This window comes from Uranotaenia lowii, chromosome 2, assembly GCF_029784155.1.
Source record: "Uranotaenia lowii strain MFRU-FL chromosome 2, ASM2978415v1, whole genome shotgun sequence".
Classification (NCBI taxonomy): domain Eukaryota; kingdom Metazoa; phylum Arthropoda; class Insecta; order Diptera; family Culicidae; genus Uranotaenia; species Uranotaenia lowii.
In genome coordinates this window covers 236249964-236265190 of record NC_073692.1, presented here as the reverse complement: position 1 = coordinate 236265190, position 15227 = coordinate 236249964, and the positions used below count along the sequence as shown (strand labels likewise).

The following is a 15227-nucleotide window of genomic DNA, read 5'->3' as shown; positions in this document are numbered from 1 at the left end:
TATCGAATATTTGTTCACATATGGGAAAAAATAAACATAGTTGCATTGTACATACAAAAAAACTTACATTATATTAAGAAAATTGAGTTAAGTTGTGTTAAACATAACGCACTCGTTATTTTGTAATTCCTTTATTTGAAACGCCTCACACCTATTCGTTAAACAAAAAATCCTTTTTTGCTATACTTATTACTATTAATCATGTTGCATTCAAAAATATTATATTTTACTGAGTCAAGATTTATCGGTCTTGACCTTTTTGTGCATTTTTTTATTTATCTATCTTTTTATCAAAGTGGTTTATAGATCAGTAAAAGCTATCGAAGCGATTGCTATTTTCTTATTGATACCACCCAATAACTCTTTTTTAGTTTCACGATTTAATTTCATTTTCATATTTGTACAATTCTGAAAAAATCAGTCTAGTTGGTATCACTGTCGACAAACAAACACAAAAACAAAAACAACAAGAACTGTTCGTTTTTTGCGGTTCATAGCCCAACTCCCGGACGCCGTACCAGCAGCATCGTCTCCGGTTCGACGAACGGCAATCAACGGCTGAGATAAGGACAAACCGGACTTACAGGAAAACGGACACCAACGATGTTCGAACAGGTAAATTTGATAAACAAAAATTAATATTAGATGACACAAATGAGAACGTTTTATTTTTCAGCAACATATTCGCTGGGGAAGAAAGGTCCCGCTTGGAGTAACCTTCCTGACTTCCGGATTCAGCAGCTACGAAAACGTTCAGGTAGATTCGGGTGGTGAGGAGCACCTCATACGAATCTGGTAACTGGAAATTTGATCATACAGTCTAAACAGACTGGTCCTGAATTGGAACCCGCCGCTCCAGGAGGATCCTTTTTTTGCACCCAACCACTGCTAGCCGAGTTGATGGTAATTATGTTCATTATTATAATTATGTAAAGTGAATAAAAGTATAACATAGAAGTTAATAAAATGAAAATAAAATCTTAATTATTTTTTTTTTTCATTTTCCACCGAAAACAAATTTTCTTTTGAGTGTGTGCGTGCCCTTTTCCAGTACGATTCAGAATACGGTTCGCATAACGTTAGATGAACGTCATATCGGATCGTTTTACAACGATTACTGTTGATGTTCAGTTACCAGAGAACTTTTAAAATAACTGTAACAAAAACAGTTTGATGGCCAGAAAACGATTTCCGTGAGCGGTTCATGAACGTTATCGAAACTGTTTGTAGAACAGTTCTCCCATATAAAAGTTTTAACAGTTACATAACCTAACAACATATTTAAAATACAATCAAATTGAAATTCACGATTCATGCAATGTATTTTACAATCCCTATAATAGTTTGCTAAAAGTTCTTTCTACGCTTTATCAAATCATTTTGTGAGTGTTTTAGAAAACGTTTTGTTACAATCCTGGTTTATGCGGGGTGCACTGTCACTTCGATTATGATTTTTTTAACTTTTCGTTCTGATGATATTTTTGATCAAATTTTCTGCGTAAGATGGATCAACTACCACACTATTATATCACACAATATGAGCTTTCTAAAATTTGTATGGCCTCAACTAATCCAGTCAGCATGGTTGTCCATTCCTCCCCGAGCGGCTTGAAAAGTGCAACTCAGTTAACTTTTCGTTTTGATACACTTGCCCTGCTCTGTTAAGACGCCAGGCGCACACCCAATCTAGGAGCAGAGAAGGCTTAGCCATGGTGAGAGCAAGAGAAAAAAATCATCACATTAAGTGTAGGGGAGCAGCGCTAAAGCAACTCAGTAGGTTCGTTCCCAACAAGAAAAGGAAGAAGAAGAAGCAGTATCGTTTCGTGCTGTCCAGCCTGTCCTTTTGCCTACTGTGGTAGGAAGAGAAGGAAAAAATTGCACTTCAGTTGTGTGTTTCGGGATTTCTCCTTCACACACAGTAGCGTTGCTATTGGGACACCGGTTTTGCTCAGCACTCGGCTTCGGCTGTACTCGGAAACGAGTGTAAAGCATTTCGGAAGGAAGTGTGGTGCTCTACAAATCATAGAAGATAACGGTGCGATTTACACAGCGCACTGTCTGATTTGAGAAGTGCGGACCAACCATGCCAGTCAGGTTCGGTTTTTCCGGAATGATATCTGGAGAATGACGTGGATAACACCTAGAAGCTCTGTGGGCTGATCTGAAACAAAAGCAAAGTTTAATGACGAGAACCATCACAACTTAATGATATCTAAGAAAACACTAACCATTCTGTTCCGATTTTCACATATAGGGCACGAAGCAAAACTTGTTCCTGAATCACAAAACAGCTTAACCTCAATAGACGGGTTACAAATAGTTACTTTTTTTAGATGAATTGAATCGTTTTGTTTAGCTCAACCCAGGTCAATTTCACCTCGCTACGAGGTAAGTTTTACTTTATTTGGATTTACCTTTTTCTAGGTAAATTTCCAGCTCGATTCATGTAAACTTTACCTCACTGTGAAGTGAGTTTCATTTCGAAAATATAGAAGTTATCTTTTTGGCTTCCACGAGCATTCACCTTGCTTCCTCGGTAAATTTCACCTTTTTATTATTTTCCGTGTACATATTCCCGATTGCTACACGGAAAATAATAAAAAGGTAAAATTTACCGATATAGCTAGGTAAACGCTCGTGAAAGCCAAAAAGGTAACTTCTACCTCGGCAAAGTGAAATTTATTTACCTGAATCGAGGTTGGAAAAAAAGTACAATACACCGAGAAAAAAGGTTAACCCATAAAAGGTAAATCTTACCTCGTAGCGAGGTGAAGTTCACCTGAATTGAACTGAATAGAAAAGTATAATTCACCTAGAAAAAAAAAGTAAATCCAAATAAGGTAAAACTTACCTCGTAGCGAGGTGAAGTTGACCTGGATTGAGCTAAACAAAACGGTTCAATAATTCATCTAAAAAAGTAACTATTTGCCGAACCCGTTTACTGAGGTTAAGCTGTTTTGTTGTTCAGGAAGGAAGTTTTGCTTCATGCCCAATATGTGAAAATAGGAACAGAATGGTAAGTGTTTTCTTAGATATCATTTAGTTGTTCTGGTTCTCGACATAATACTTTGCTTTTGTTTCAGATTGGCCCACAGAGCTTCGAGGTGTATTCCGCGTCATCCTCCAGATATCTATCATTCCGGAGAAGCCGGACCAGACGGACCTGCAGGAGGATTCAGCGGCCATAGTGGCTCGGAAGAACACGAAAGCCGAATTGCCACGAGTCTGGCGAAGGAAGGACTTGCCTCTAAAAATTTTTTAAACACAGTGATACATTTCAAAACAAAATATAAGCTAATATTTGAAATAATTATCAATTTTTGAATGAATTTTGATTTTATTTTTATTGGAGAAACCATTAAACCACTAGCATTTACTTTTTTAATCAGTGAACAGTATTATTTACTATTTTTCTATGTGAATGCGAAAAAGGTAAAATTTACCTTTTTGCTAGGTTAACGAAAAATAGGTAAAATCTAGAGTTTGTTTTGATTAGGTCGTATGAACCAATATAAACAAAACTGAGTTAATTGTTGCAAACGATTGATAAGCATGTACTTTATCTTTGGTAAAAAATTGGTTTCATTTTATCATAAAATAATTTTTACATAATGATTTGAATTTAGGCCGTATGATGACTTTTTCATTTTTCAGTGCAATTTGGTTTTTGCGTCATTTTGCGTTGCCGTGTATTTGCCGGGATGCAAAAGGTCGCTAAAAACAATTCGTCAGGTTGGTTTTTACGTCGTAATGCTTCGTCGCGAAATTTTCTTTGTCAAGTTATGAAAATTCGTGTAAATTTCAACGAAAACTGTGTCCGGGAGTGATCTTAGCTGTCCTGATGAAATAAATGGCTCCAAATTTGTGTCGGGTGAGTACCATCAGCTTCACTTTTCACTGCGTGAATAGTGAGTACAGGCTTGCAATTTCTCTAACGAGAATCACCGATGTGCTCGGTTTTCGATTCTCGGTAGAGATTCTCTGAAACGCACTGCAGAGATTTTTAGCCGAACCTCTGTAGAGAATCTGTAAATCAACACGACAGAGCTAACACACACTACAGTGAAAAAATGTTTTCACCAAGGAGAGCGACAGCGACGGCAGCTGGCTTGGCTTGTTGCGTTTACCAACACATACGAAGCTGAACCACTCGCCCGAAACATTCATCGTTTGTTGATGCTATTATTATGCACACCGTCGTGTTTGTTTTTGTCTTTGCTTTTTGATGGCTTCAACTAGTCGGTTCTGTGTTTTCACCGGGGTGCTCTACAGTGACAAATCGTCGCACGCCGGAGCTATTGAACTTAGGTGTGTGTGGCTTTCGAAACCGGGGTGCGAATAATGTGTGGAGAGGATCGAAAAATCTCACCCGGGTGATTTGCAAATTTGCAACTATCGCACGGAGGTGATTTTTTCTCCGTTCTCCGTTTTTCTCGGTAGAGAATGGCATCTCTGAGTGAGTATTATTTTTTTTCTTTACAGAGGCAAACGCAATAACCAAAATAGATGTGCGATGCTTTTTTACACTTCTTTAACGGCCAATAACGCCAATGATAGTGGTCGGAAATGTCCGGGTGAACTCCCAATGGCAAGTCCCACAATGCAATAATTACAAATGCCATCGCTCAATGATTTCTGCGTACTAATTGGATAGGATTACCATTCAAAACCTTTCTTCAAACATCTCCGAACGGATAACTGAGGACTTGGGCCAATCAAATCAGTTTTTGTAACCAGAATTATCAAATGATCAAAAAGACTTTTGCGCCAGAAGAAAAATGCAGTATGTCGTAAGTACATCTTCATTGACAAGAACTGATTTAATGTAAGTTTGAAGTACATCATCGTGTTCTGCGTTCAGTTTTACATTATTTTTATTTACATAGTATTCCGTCTCACGACATAACTTGACGAACATAATTCCTAAAATTCACTCGGTTCATAGCAACCGTTCTCCAATTTCTCGGGCACCCCACGTTCGCCAGATCACGCTCCACTTGGTCTAACCACCTCGCCCGTTGCGCCCCCGCTCGTTTTGTTCCTACCGGATTCGTAGCGAACACCTGTTTTGCAGGACAGTCGTCCGGCATTCTCGCAACATGTCCCGCCCAGCGTATCCGGTCAGCCTTCACCACCTTCTGGATACTAGGTTCGCCGTAGAGGCGCGCGAGCTCGTGGTTCATCCTTCGCCTCCACACTCCGTTCTCCTGTACGCCGCCAAAGATGGTTCTTAACACTCGTCGCTCGAATACTCCGAGTGTACGCAGGTCCTCCTCGAGCAATATCCATGTCTCGTGCCCGTAGAGAACAACCGGTCTAATGAGCGTCATATACAGGTTACACTTCGTGCGAGGGCTAAGTCTTCTCGACCGCAGTTGCTTGTGGAGTCCATAGTAGGCACGACTTCCGCTGATAATTCGCCTCCGGATCTCACGGCTGGTGTCATTGTCTGCGGTCACCAGTGAGCCGAGATAGACAAAGTCTTCGACTATCTCCAGCTCGTCGCCGTCGATCGTGACCTTGTTATTACTGGACAAGCGGGTTCGGTCGGTCTCGGATCCGCAGGCCAGCATGTACTTCGTCTTGTACGTATTAATCATCAACCCAATCCTTCCTGCTTCGCGTTTCAGTTTGCGGTAGATCTCCTCCACCGCCGCAGATGATCTGCCGACTATATCAATGTCATCGGCAAAGCAGATAAGTTGACTGGATCTGTTGAAAATCGTGCCCCGCATTTCGCCCACCGCTCGTCGAATAACACCTTCTAGCGCCACGTTGAACATCATGCAGGATAGACCATCACCTTGTCGAAGCCCCCTGCGCGATTCGAATGAACTCGACAATTCACCCGAAATCCGCACACAGCACTGCGTTCCATCCATCGTCGCCTTGATCAGTCTGATCAGCTTCCCGGAAAAGCCGTTCTCGTCCATGATTTTCCATAGCTCGTTACGGTCGATCGTGTCGTATGCGGCTTTGAAGTCGATGAATAGATGATGCGTAGGGACTTGGTGTTCACGGCATTTTTGGAGGATTTGCCGCAATGTGAATATCTGGTCCGTCGTAGACCGTCCCTCCATGAAGTCGGCCTGATGATTTCCCACGAATCTGTTTGCTTGTGGCGTTAGGCGGCGGAGGAGGATTCGGGACAACACTTTGTAGGCGGCATTGAGGACAGTGATCGCTCGGTAGTTCTCACAGTCCAATTTGTCGCCCTTCTTGTAGATGGGGCATATTACCCCCTCCTTCCACTCCTCCGGTAGCTGTTCTATGTCCCAGATCCGGATTATCAACCGATGTAGGCAATCGGCCAACCTGTCCGGGCCCATTTTGATGAGTTCAGCAGCGATGCCATCCTTCCCAGCCGACTTGTTTCTATTCAGCTGGCGAATGGCTTCCTTAACTTCACTCATCGTTGGGAGTGGCTCCTCTTCGTCGTTGGCTACGCCGGCGATGTACCTTCCCCCACCGTCTTGATCTCCTGCATGTGCGCCGTTCAGGTGTTCATCGAAGTGCTGCTTCCACCTTTTGATCACCTCACGATTGTCCGTCAGTTTTACATTAAATTTCGAATTTGCAGACAAATTTGACCAGTAATAACAAAGTAAGAATTAAAAAGGTGTTTCGGAACTTTAACATCGATTTTCTCAAAACATGCCATGTGGTTTATACGACTTAATCAAAACAAACTCTAGAAATTTACCTCGAAAAAGAGATGGAAAAAAATCACCATGCTTCACAGTAAATTGTCCTTTTTTTTATTTTCCAGGGAACCTGGCAACCCAGAATGTGTTCACCATTCAAAAATGAATGCGAGGGTTCATCAACTGTCAAAAATGAATGAACTTCACCAGATCGTTCATTCTCTGGTCGTGGTTCTGACTTTTCCTCTTTCTACTGCAAAAATCGGGATACAATCGGTCCGTCTCAAAACACATGTACCACAAATTTGGAAATAATCTGTCGTTTTAACTAATATCCTGGCAGTTGACCAAAGGAAAAGAATAACTTATTGCAAAGATGGATATGGAACTAAAGAAGGTAAGTCAAAGATTTATTAACGCGATAAATATTCATGCAAATTTTCCCATTTTAGGCTTTCACCGAGATGCAGGTGAACAAAATTGAATCAACCAAAAAGATTCGTCTGCTGGATATGAAAACCGATAGTCTCAAGGTGCAAAAGCAGCGGATAGAGGTAACGAGCAAGGAAATTTCGGGCCTTAACACAGAAACGAAGGTTTATGCTTCTGTTGGTCGAATGTTTGTCTTGTCGGATGTTCCTTCTCTGACGGAAGAGATGAAGACGAAACAAACTAGTTTCGAGGACATGATAAGCCAGTGTGACAAGAACAAGGAATTTCTGCTGAAAAATCTAAAGGAGCAGGAAGATAGCTTACGAGAACTGGTCCAACAGAAGCGAACTGAATCGACCACTAAAGAAAACGGAACCGACAACAAAAAAGAGTAAACGTTCTACTTTCTTCAAATAGGTTCTAAGCAGTACTCATTCAAAACCAGATACCATTATTCTCAGTTAAGGATGCATTTCGGATTACTAAATACCCGGGAAAAGTATCGCAATTTTTTTTTGTAACCATTCTTTGAATAAAACATTAACGCTTGAACGGATTAGTGAACTTGTTCTAATATTTGATCCAAATCGAAATTAGCATATGACGAAAATTGATTTCCTAGATTGCGCTCGTGTTCCGGTTCGAATTTACAAATGTCCAGATTAAGAAATTTTTTGGCCCAATCTCGGACCGCAAAACCTGAGCAAAGAATGATTTTGCTGTTGTCAGGTTTGGTCAGCTTACGAACTATCAGCCCGATCTTTTCGATGCATTCCTCCGACAGGAAGGGGGGATCTGCTATCAGTACATCAAATGATTCCCGGAAATCATCCAAATACGTTGCTTCCTGGGCGCGATTGTAGTCGAAATGCTGGAAGTCCGGTCCGATCGATGCGAACCGGTCATCGAACTCGAAGAGAGTCACTGACAGGAGAGAAGCGAATTAAAAATTGAGGAACATATACGATTCTTATATGGCTATTCTAATGTTGTTTTCTAAAATAAGCAGGCCTAAATTTTTCGCGCACGTTTCCGAACTTTTTTTTCTCTAAAAATCTGGGAAATCTGAGCATTTGAATTATCAACTTAAAACATCCGCAGAGCAAATCCCAATGATGGTTTTAAAAAGACCAGAATGAAAAACTCTTGAAACATATCAGCAGATTAGAATCGTGTTTGAGTCTTCAAATAGTGCTTCATGTTTATTTTGATAATAAAACATTTCGACTTTGGAAGCAAAAAAAAAAAAAATACAATAACTGAATTATTTGTGCATTTTAGTTTAAAAAGATTATTTTTAACGAAATCCTGTCAGGAAAACAGAACCGTATCTTTCCTGAATTTTGAGTTCAATATTTTGGTAGAACGGGAAATCAGGCAAGTCTTTTTCATCATGTTAGTACTTGCAAAGCTAATTACTACTTATAATGGCTCAAATGCTCAAATAAGAATTCTTGTAAACTGCAGATATAAAGCATTGTTTAAAGTTTCGCACAAGTTTAAAATCTTTTTTTTTTAAGTAAATTTAAAAATTATAATCAATGTAAGAATATTGATAATATAGAATAAAAATAAAAAAAAATGGTGTGTAACTATCAGGAGGTATTTTAAATTTTCATACAATATTCAAATTACAAAGTTTTAAAAAATACATAAAGCTTCAAGCTTCATCTTCTACCAGACAGTTATAAATAAAACAGTATATAAAACCAACGATCGTTGCGAAAAGTCTGATGAAGTTGTGTTTTTGTTGTAATTTAAAAACAAGATCGGCATAAAACTGCAACGGATTGAACAGTTTATTCTGAAGCTCAATTAGATCGGATTGATTTGAGTCATTTAATACCAATAGAAAATGCCCTTGAATTGATTCAAGCATTAAATGAAACCCGTGAAAAACAGTTATCATCGCGTATTCAATGAACTTTCGTAAACCATGGGAACTTGAAAAAAAGCTCAGTGAATTATAATCGTTGCTTACCATTTGGGTGGACATCCTTAACGTGTTGATAGAGGGATGGGCAGGATAACAGTGCAACCTTTATGCTTTCGCCATCTGCTGCCAAAGATTCTCGAAAATATTTCACTACCGAAGCCAATCGTTGTTTTGTGCTCTCGTTATACCAAAACTGACTCAATTGCTGAAAGGTAGGTATAGTATGATTAACGTTAACAAACCAATTTCGAACCTGGAAACACTTACCCAGTTCTCCTCGAAGTGTTTTTCACAGGATTCTGAGGATTGTTCTGCTTGTTCTCGTTGCTCTTTTTCTCGCAGAAATTCTTGCAGAACTAATAATGTGTCCGCCGGGAGACGACAATCATCGTCGTCTTCAGTTGAATTGGCTTGTTCTTGAAGAGACATGGCTATAAACTTTAATTTCGAACAAAAAAATGATATTTTGTTTGAATTTAGAAACCGGCTTCTTCTCACGCATGCACGGTTTTTGTGGATTCGGTCGATTCACGCGGTCGATTCACGATCTGTTTACAAAATTTTACGAACGAGAAATGGGGTGCGGCGAAATTTTTCGTGTAGCTGCACGGTCAAAAAATTTAACTCAAAACTCAGTTTGAGGATAGCAAAAAACCAAGTCGCATTAGGTCGCATTCTGGGTCAAAAGACTGAATAAAAAAAGAAAAAAAAAATCAAACTTCAAAATTCTCTTATCAATCCACCGACCATTGATTTTACTTTCTTAGAGCAAACGCACCAATAAGTGAGTATACGCGGCCCGGTTTTGCTCATTTCAGCGGACCGGTTTTGGGATACTCACTCTTTTGCGCACCGGGCGGTAGCATAATTATTTTTAAATTTGGCATTGCACTGAGAAAACTTTTGAAGAAAATCTTAATCTTAAATTAATACGTACCGAGTAAATTTTCGGAGTCGTCAGTTTTTTGCTGAAATTTTAATGAATGTTGGTCTTAAAAGGGCCTGGGGGTGTTGGCAGTTATTTGACGGGATAGCTGCTATCCGTATCGTGACGTCAAAGTCTACATCCTGGTTGAACATGCCGTACAGCAGCAGCAAGGCCAAGCAACTTTGAACACCAGTAATCGGGTCCGATGACGGATGCAGCAAGAACTTCCGAGCAGGATGTTTGCTTCGCTTGGCCTCGTCATCATATCTATAGGACACCGCTTTCAACCGGTGGTGGTTGTTTTCGGCGACCGATTCAACATTGATCCTTTCGGTAAAGCGTTGAGTTTCCCTTACGGTGTTTCCAATTCCGTGTCACCCGTTTGCTGGATTGTGATTAAAAACTTATTGCATTGTAGGACGACTTGATTGAATAAAATAAATTCAGATAAGAATAAGTTCAGATAAGAATATATTTTCGAATTAAGCTCGATTTTGCTTTCAAAACGCCGGGCACTTTTATTTCTTAACACCCCCGAAACACACCCTAACACCCGAAAAACAAAATTCAACAAACTAAACAATTCAACTTTATTTGTTTATTATATTTATATTAAAATCATACTTCTCTAAAAAATCTTCAACTTCTTTTTCTATCCAACGTGCTGATTGAAATAGTTGCTGCTCCGAAAAACTGGGTCCCATTAGTTGCAAACTTATTGAGAGACCTCGTTTCGAAAGCCGAATCGGTAGGGACAGTACTGGAATGCCACCCATATTGGCCGGTTGGATACAAAAATCCTGCACAGCGCACTGGTCTCGATTATTATTACTCCGAGAAACTCCGAGTGACCATTTTTGGTCACAAATTACGATGCTTCAAGTTTGTTTATCTGAAATTGAGTGAGAAAGGAAAAAATGTTATCAAAATTCATAGATAGAAAAAATTCCAAAACAGTATAAAATACAAAATAAATAACTCACCATCAGAACCAGCATGTACACTTTCTCGTTCAATTCTTGGAAAAACCCGAAAAAATGTAACGAAATTGCAAATTTAACTGGTAATTCCAAAAAAAAACCATCCACAATTTTAATCTGATACAGTTTTTTCTTAAAATAAATATCAACAAACATCTACACGCTGCGACATCGTTTGTTTAATTCTGCTCAAAACGGTAGAATTTTTTTCAGTGCATGTTTGCTCTCGCCCCTTTCTAGTGAGCAAATTTGGTGATTTCGTCGGTCCCGACGGCATCGGCCCTATTTTGCTCACCTTCATACTAACCCCCGGTGCGGTATGGAAGTGATTAAACTCGTGAGCATTTTCACTTTGCTCGCGATTGCTGCGGATGCCCTTATCTGAACACGCTCAGCAAGTGTGCGTAAGAAATGTCAAAAACAACCCGCATAATTAAAAACAGTTGGGGATATAGTACTAACTATTAACTTAATATATTGGTAGCAGTACCAGTATGAAATATCTTCCAAGTATCATTTCATTATACATGTTCAAAATTTTATTACCTCAATAAATTATGACAGGATCGTATCAGTGACAGTGACAATATGATATATGATTTAGTAAGTATAGTATAATAAGAGAATAAAAATTTGCAACCTTTGAATATTGTCTCTGGACCTTATCCAGGACTCTAACAGTGTACGACAAAGTTTCCTTATATTTTCTTAGCATTAGACATTAAATAAAAAAAAAAACAACATTGACAACATTGTATGAGTTAGACAAGTCGTTATCATTTCACCTCTTGCGGATAATAACTAATATTGTTATTTTAAGATGTAGTTGTGAGCTTATGCATTTCCCAAGTAACAATTTTAGTTTTATAAGAAACTGGAAGGGTACTTCAATACTTTGTTATAAAACAACATTTGGTTTTATAAACCCCATTAAAACATCTTTAAAACACTTACAAGTGCAAAAAGGCCCACCTGTAGGAGGTTCTGGAGGACACATTACAAGTCCCTTATAAAACCATTATGGATTTCTTCAAGGATGGTAGCTGTCAAATTTCAGTTTGGGTGAATTTTCAATTTCTTGGCAGCGGTTTAAAATTGATTGAAAAAAAGGCGAAATTATTCTGACACAAAATAAGATGGTTGCATTTTGTCAGGAATCAACAGCATTATAAATTATCAATTAACCCAATTAAAATGTTGGATGTTGTTCGCTTGATATATACACAAATCTAATGCGCTTAAAATTTTACCGATTATTTTTTCGAAATAGACGTGAGAAAAACGCGCACCACAATAGTTTTGCAAACTAAAAGAGTGAAATACATAAATATTTTTGTTTCAAAATAAAAATTACATCTGAATTTCTGTTAAAATGCTTATTTTCTGTATTTATGAGTGTTTTATAAAGTATTTGTGAGAATAAGGTGTTAGATGCTGTTTTTATGGGAAATAACGCTTCAAAATATTAAAATTCATAAGAACTATTTCTCAAAATTTTAAATATGCCTACCATCAGAAAATGGCGTTCCAGCTGATAAAATAAAAAGCAATTCGTGATTCCAAGAAACAATAAAAACACCTGAATGCAATTCACTTTTTATTAAATTTTTATTTATGTGTCACTACCGTAGTCCGGATCCAACTACAATTCTGTAATTGCTAAGGGGTTTGTTTCAGATGGATCATCCTTCCGGTTTCCTCTGCCACAGCTATGCAGCAGCTCGAAAGTTAAACAACGGATCAGGCAGTTTTTTCAGGGGCTTTTCTTAAGCCATCTCCTGCTAGACGCATTTCGCCACAGCTGCATAATTATTCCGGTAGCCAATACAACGGAAAATCGGTTATTTCGGTGTGTTGCTGCAGAAAAATAAACCATTCGATATCGAAATATCACTCCACTCATCCATCCACACATCCGACCCGGGGCAATTGGGACAAACTGCGAACGAACAGGCCATGGGACGCATTGTCTGCATATTTCCAATAAGGTATTACCTAAAGCAGTTGAGAGAATAAATTAGCTCCACGATAAGGATTATCAAACGATTAAAAATTTACCTTTTGATTTTAGAATTCGATTGCAATATCCTCTTGTTTATTTTTTCGTTCATCTTCTTCTTTTTGTTTATTTTTTAATTTTCCGATCAGTGACACTTGACGTTTAATGACATTTCGACAGGGTTTTATAGCACGGTTTTGAAATTGCTTTATAGCGGTTTTGAAAACTGCTATAAACACGGAGGATAAAATATTCTTAAATTTGATTTTGGTTTTCTAAACAGGTTTTATAATCGTCCTGTAGATACCCTGAAGATGGTTTTTGTAAGTGTCTTGTCGAAATACGCTTCACGGCTATAAAGACTTTCGCAATTACGTTATAAAACTTGGATATTTTCTTATAAAACCATCAAGGGTTTAAAATGTTGCTTGGGATTTTTTCGCTCTTGGGTTCAGCATCTGCTAATTTTCACTTCACTTCGTTAAAATTTGTGTCGGCAACCCCACGCCAGGTTCGGAACTGAAAACTGTGTTCAAAATGGCTCCGAAAAAAAAGAATCACGCTGAGAAAAACACACAGAACGCGAAAAGTAAGTAAAACTATATTATATTATCGATAAAAACTAGTGAGATTAAATAAAACTAATGAAATTACAGAAACAAAGATCTCTGCTGAGCGGAGAGCGGAAAAAAAATCTACTGAAAGGCTGAACAATGCAGATCTGCACAAATAGGTAAGATTGTATAATCCATGTATAATATCAGAAATAAAAAATAAAAATCTCAACATTTAAATTTTTTAATTTTATTTTATTTTTTGTGGGAAAGAATTGGAACTATATTGGTTATGGTACAGGGAAGCTCTTTTTAAAAATATTTTACAATATGCGGAACGTATGATTGAGCGTTATTTTTACTACAAACTACTATAAGCAAACTATATCCATTGAAGTTGATGAAATCTATGATTTTGTATTCCAACGTAGCTAGAACATTCAGGTAGATTGTTTTGCTCGCCAAAAGTGGATGATATTTTAACCGTATCCAATAATGTAGCATGAAATATTTGTTCGAAAAAATCGCTCTTTTTGAATGGTAAACATGCTTAACAGCCCTTTCCCCATATGGTACTTTAACAGATAATCATAATACAGATTGTTAATATGGTCTGTGTTATTGTACATATACTGTTCACTTTACAATAAACGATAACGTTTAGAGACAATATAGAATATATTCTCTATATATTGTAATTGATTATGCGGGAACTCTATTGATGTCGCTGAGTTGATGATGTCAGGCTTTCTTAACTTATCATTGGGTCGCTTGAAGGAGATTTGCTTTCTGAAAATTGATCCTAAATATATTTAGGTTTGCCTATAGGCAAACTGGCCAGTATTTGACACTGCAGAAAAAATTTCGTCGAGATTGCAGTGTGTTTTCGGAATTTTCGAAATATACTATATTGTCGCTGAATCCCCAAACCGGAGTTATCGTCAATGAGCGCTGGCGACATTTACTGGCGACACTCACTGGCGACAAGTTATTATCAGGACGTGTACAACTTCGGGTGTGTTCTTATACCAAAGATTTTTTCATTTCAAAGGAAAGTGCCGCAAAAACAAAGGATTTTTTCCTTTGGTTTTGGTATAAATAAAAAATCCTTTGGTTCAAATGCATTTTCCTCTGTTTCAAAGATTTTTTCTTTTGAAAAATCTTAGATTCAAAATATTAATGCTTTGATACAAAAACCAGTTTCATTTGATTTAAAGTTATTATCTTTGCTCAAAGGTAATTTAGATATAGATTTAAAAGCATTTATTCATTGAACCATTTTCCATGTATTCCAATTGGAAGATTTTCACCTAGTTCCTATTAGGAGTTTGAATAATAAAAAGATACAATTTTAGTTCTTAAATTCAATAAACACATAAAACACTGGTTCACTACAACCGAGTAGGGTCCTTGATATCGTTGACAAAGTTTCGCATTCTCCGTGGTCCGGTCAATAAACTTCCGAAAGCCACTCCAGCTGCTGGCTGGTCCGACTGGTGATTGCCGTTGAAGATTGGGCCGAAAAAATACGACCGCGGGATTTGGGGAGGTGTTACTTTGCGCAGCTTTCTTCATGTTCGAGAGACTTGGAAATCTATCCGTCGGCCGTGGTCCTGTAACTATACAAGCGTTTTAGAAAATCTTGAATTCACTTAAATATTCAGTATTTATTAACTTACACTTACCATTTTGCATCCTGAATCCTCCTTATTTATAGCTTACTCCGATTCACTGGTTTGATTTTAAAAACAAGC

At 38.1% G+C, this 15227-nt stretch overlaps 2 protein-coding genes and 1 long non-coding RNA gene across 3 annotated transcripts; 1 reads left to right on the top strand and 2 right to left on the bottom strand.

The window, feature by feature from the left end:
* The first annotated feature begins 6841 nt into the window (after positions 1–6841).
* Positions 6842–7635, top strand: LOC129744408 (prefoldin subunit 1). Its single transcript, XM_055736914.1, has 2 exons — positions 6842–7041; positions 7097–7635. Exons 1-2 carry the CDS (start codon positions 7021–7023, stop codon positions 7469–7471), a joined length of 396 nt encoding a protein of 131 aa, XP_055592889.1. The 5' UTR covers positions 6842–7020; the 3' UTR covers positions 7472–7635.
* On the bottom strand, positions 7624–9587 carry LOC129744406 (protein-lysine N-methyltransferase CG9154). The gene is made up of 3 exons (XM_055736911.1): positions 9280–9587; positions 9058–9217; positions 7624–8000 (listed from the first exon to the last, which is right to left on the bottom strand). Exons 1-3 carry the CDS (start codon positions 9439–9441, stop codon positions 7633–7635), a joined length of 690 nt encoding a protein of 229 aa, XP_055592886.1. The 5' UTR covers positions 9442–9587; the 3' UTR covers positions 7624–7632.
* Positions 9588–10506: 919 nt separating this feature from the next.
* On the bottom strand, positions 10507–11293 carry LOC129747118 (uncharacterized). Its single transcript, XR_008737445.1, has 2 exons — positions 10924–11293; positions 10507–10832 (listed from the first exon to the last, which is right to left on the bottom strand). It is a non-coding gene; the product is annotated as an uncharacterized LOC129747118 (long non-coding RNA).
* Positions 11294–15227: the final 3934 nt, after the last annotated feature.

Excerpts from the sequence above, each read along its gene's own strand:
- LOC129744406 (XM_055736911.1), bottom strand. The coding sequence starts at position 9,441 with ATGTCTCTTCAAGAACAAGCCAATTCAACTGAAGACGACGATGATTGT. Across the intron at positions 9,218-9,279 it reads AACACTTCGAGGAGAACTGG|CAATTGAGTCAGTTTTGGTA; the intron begins GTAAGTGTTTCC and ends CCTACCTTTCAG. Across the intron at positions 8,001-9,057 it reads TAAGGATGTCCACCCAAATG|TGACTCTCTTCGAGTTCGAT; the intron begins GTAAGCAACGAT and ends CTCTCCTGTCAG.
- LOC129744408 (XM_055736914.1), top strand. The coding sequence starts at position 7,021 with ATGGATATGGAACTAAAGAAG. Across the intron at positions 7,042-7,096 it reads TGGATATGGAACTAAAGAAG|GCTTTCACCGAGATGCAGGT; the intron begins GTAAGTCAAAGA and ends TTCCCATTTTAG.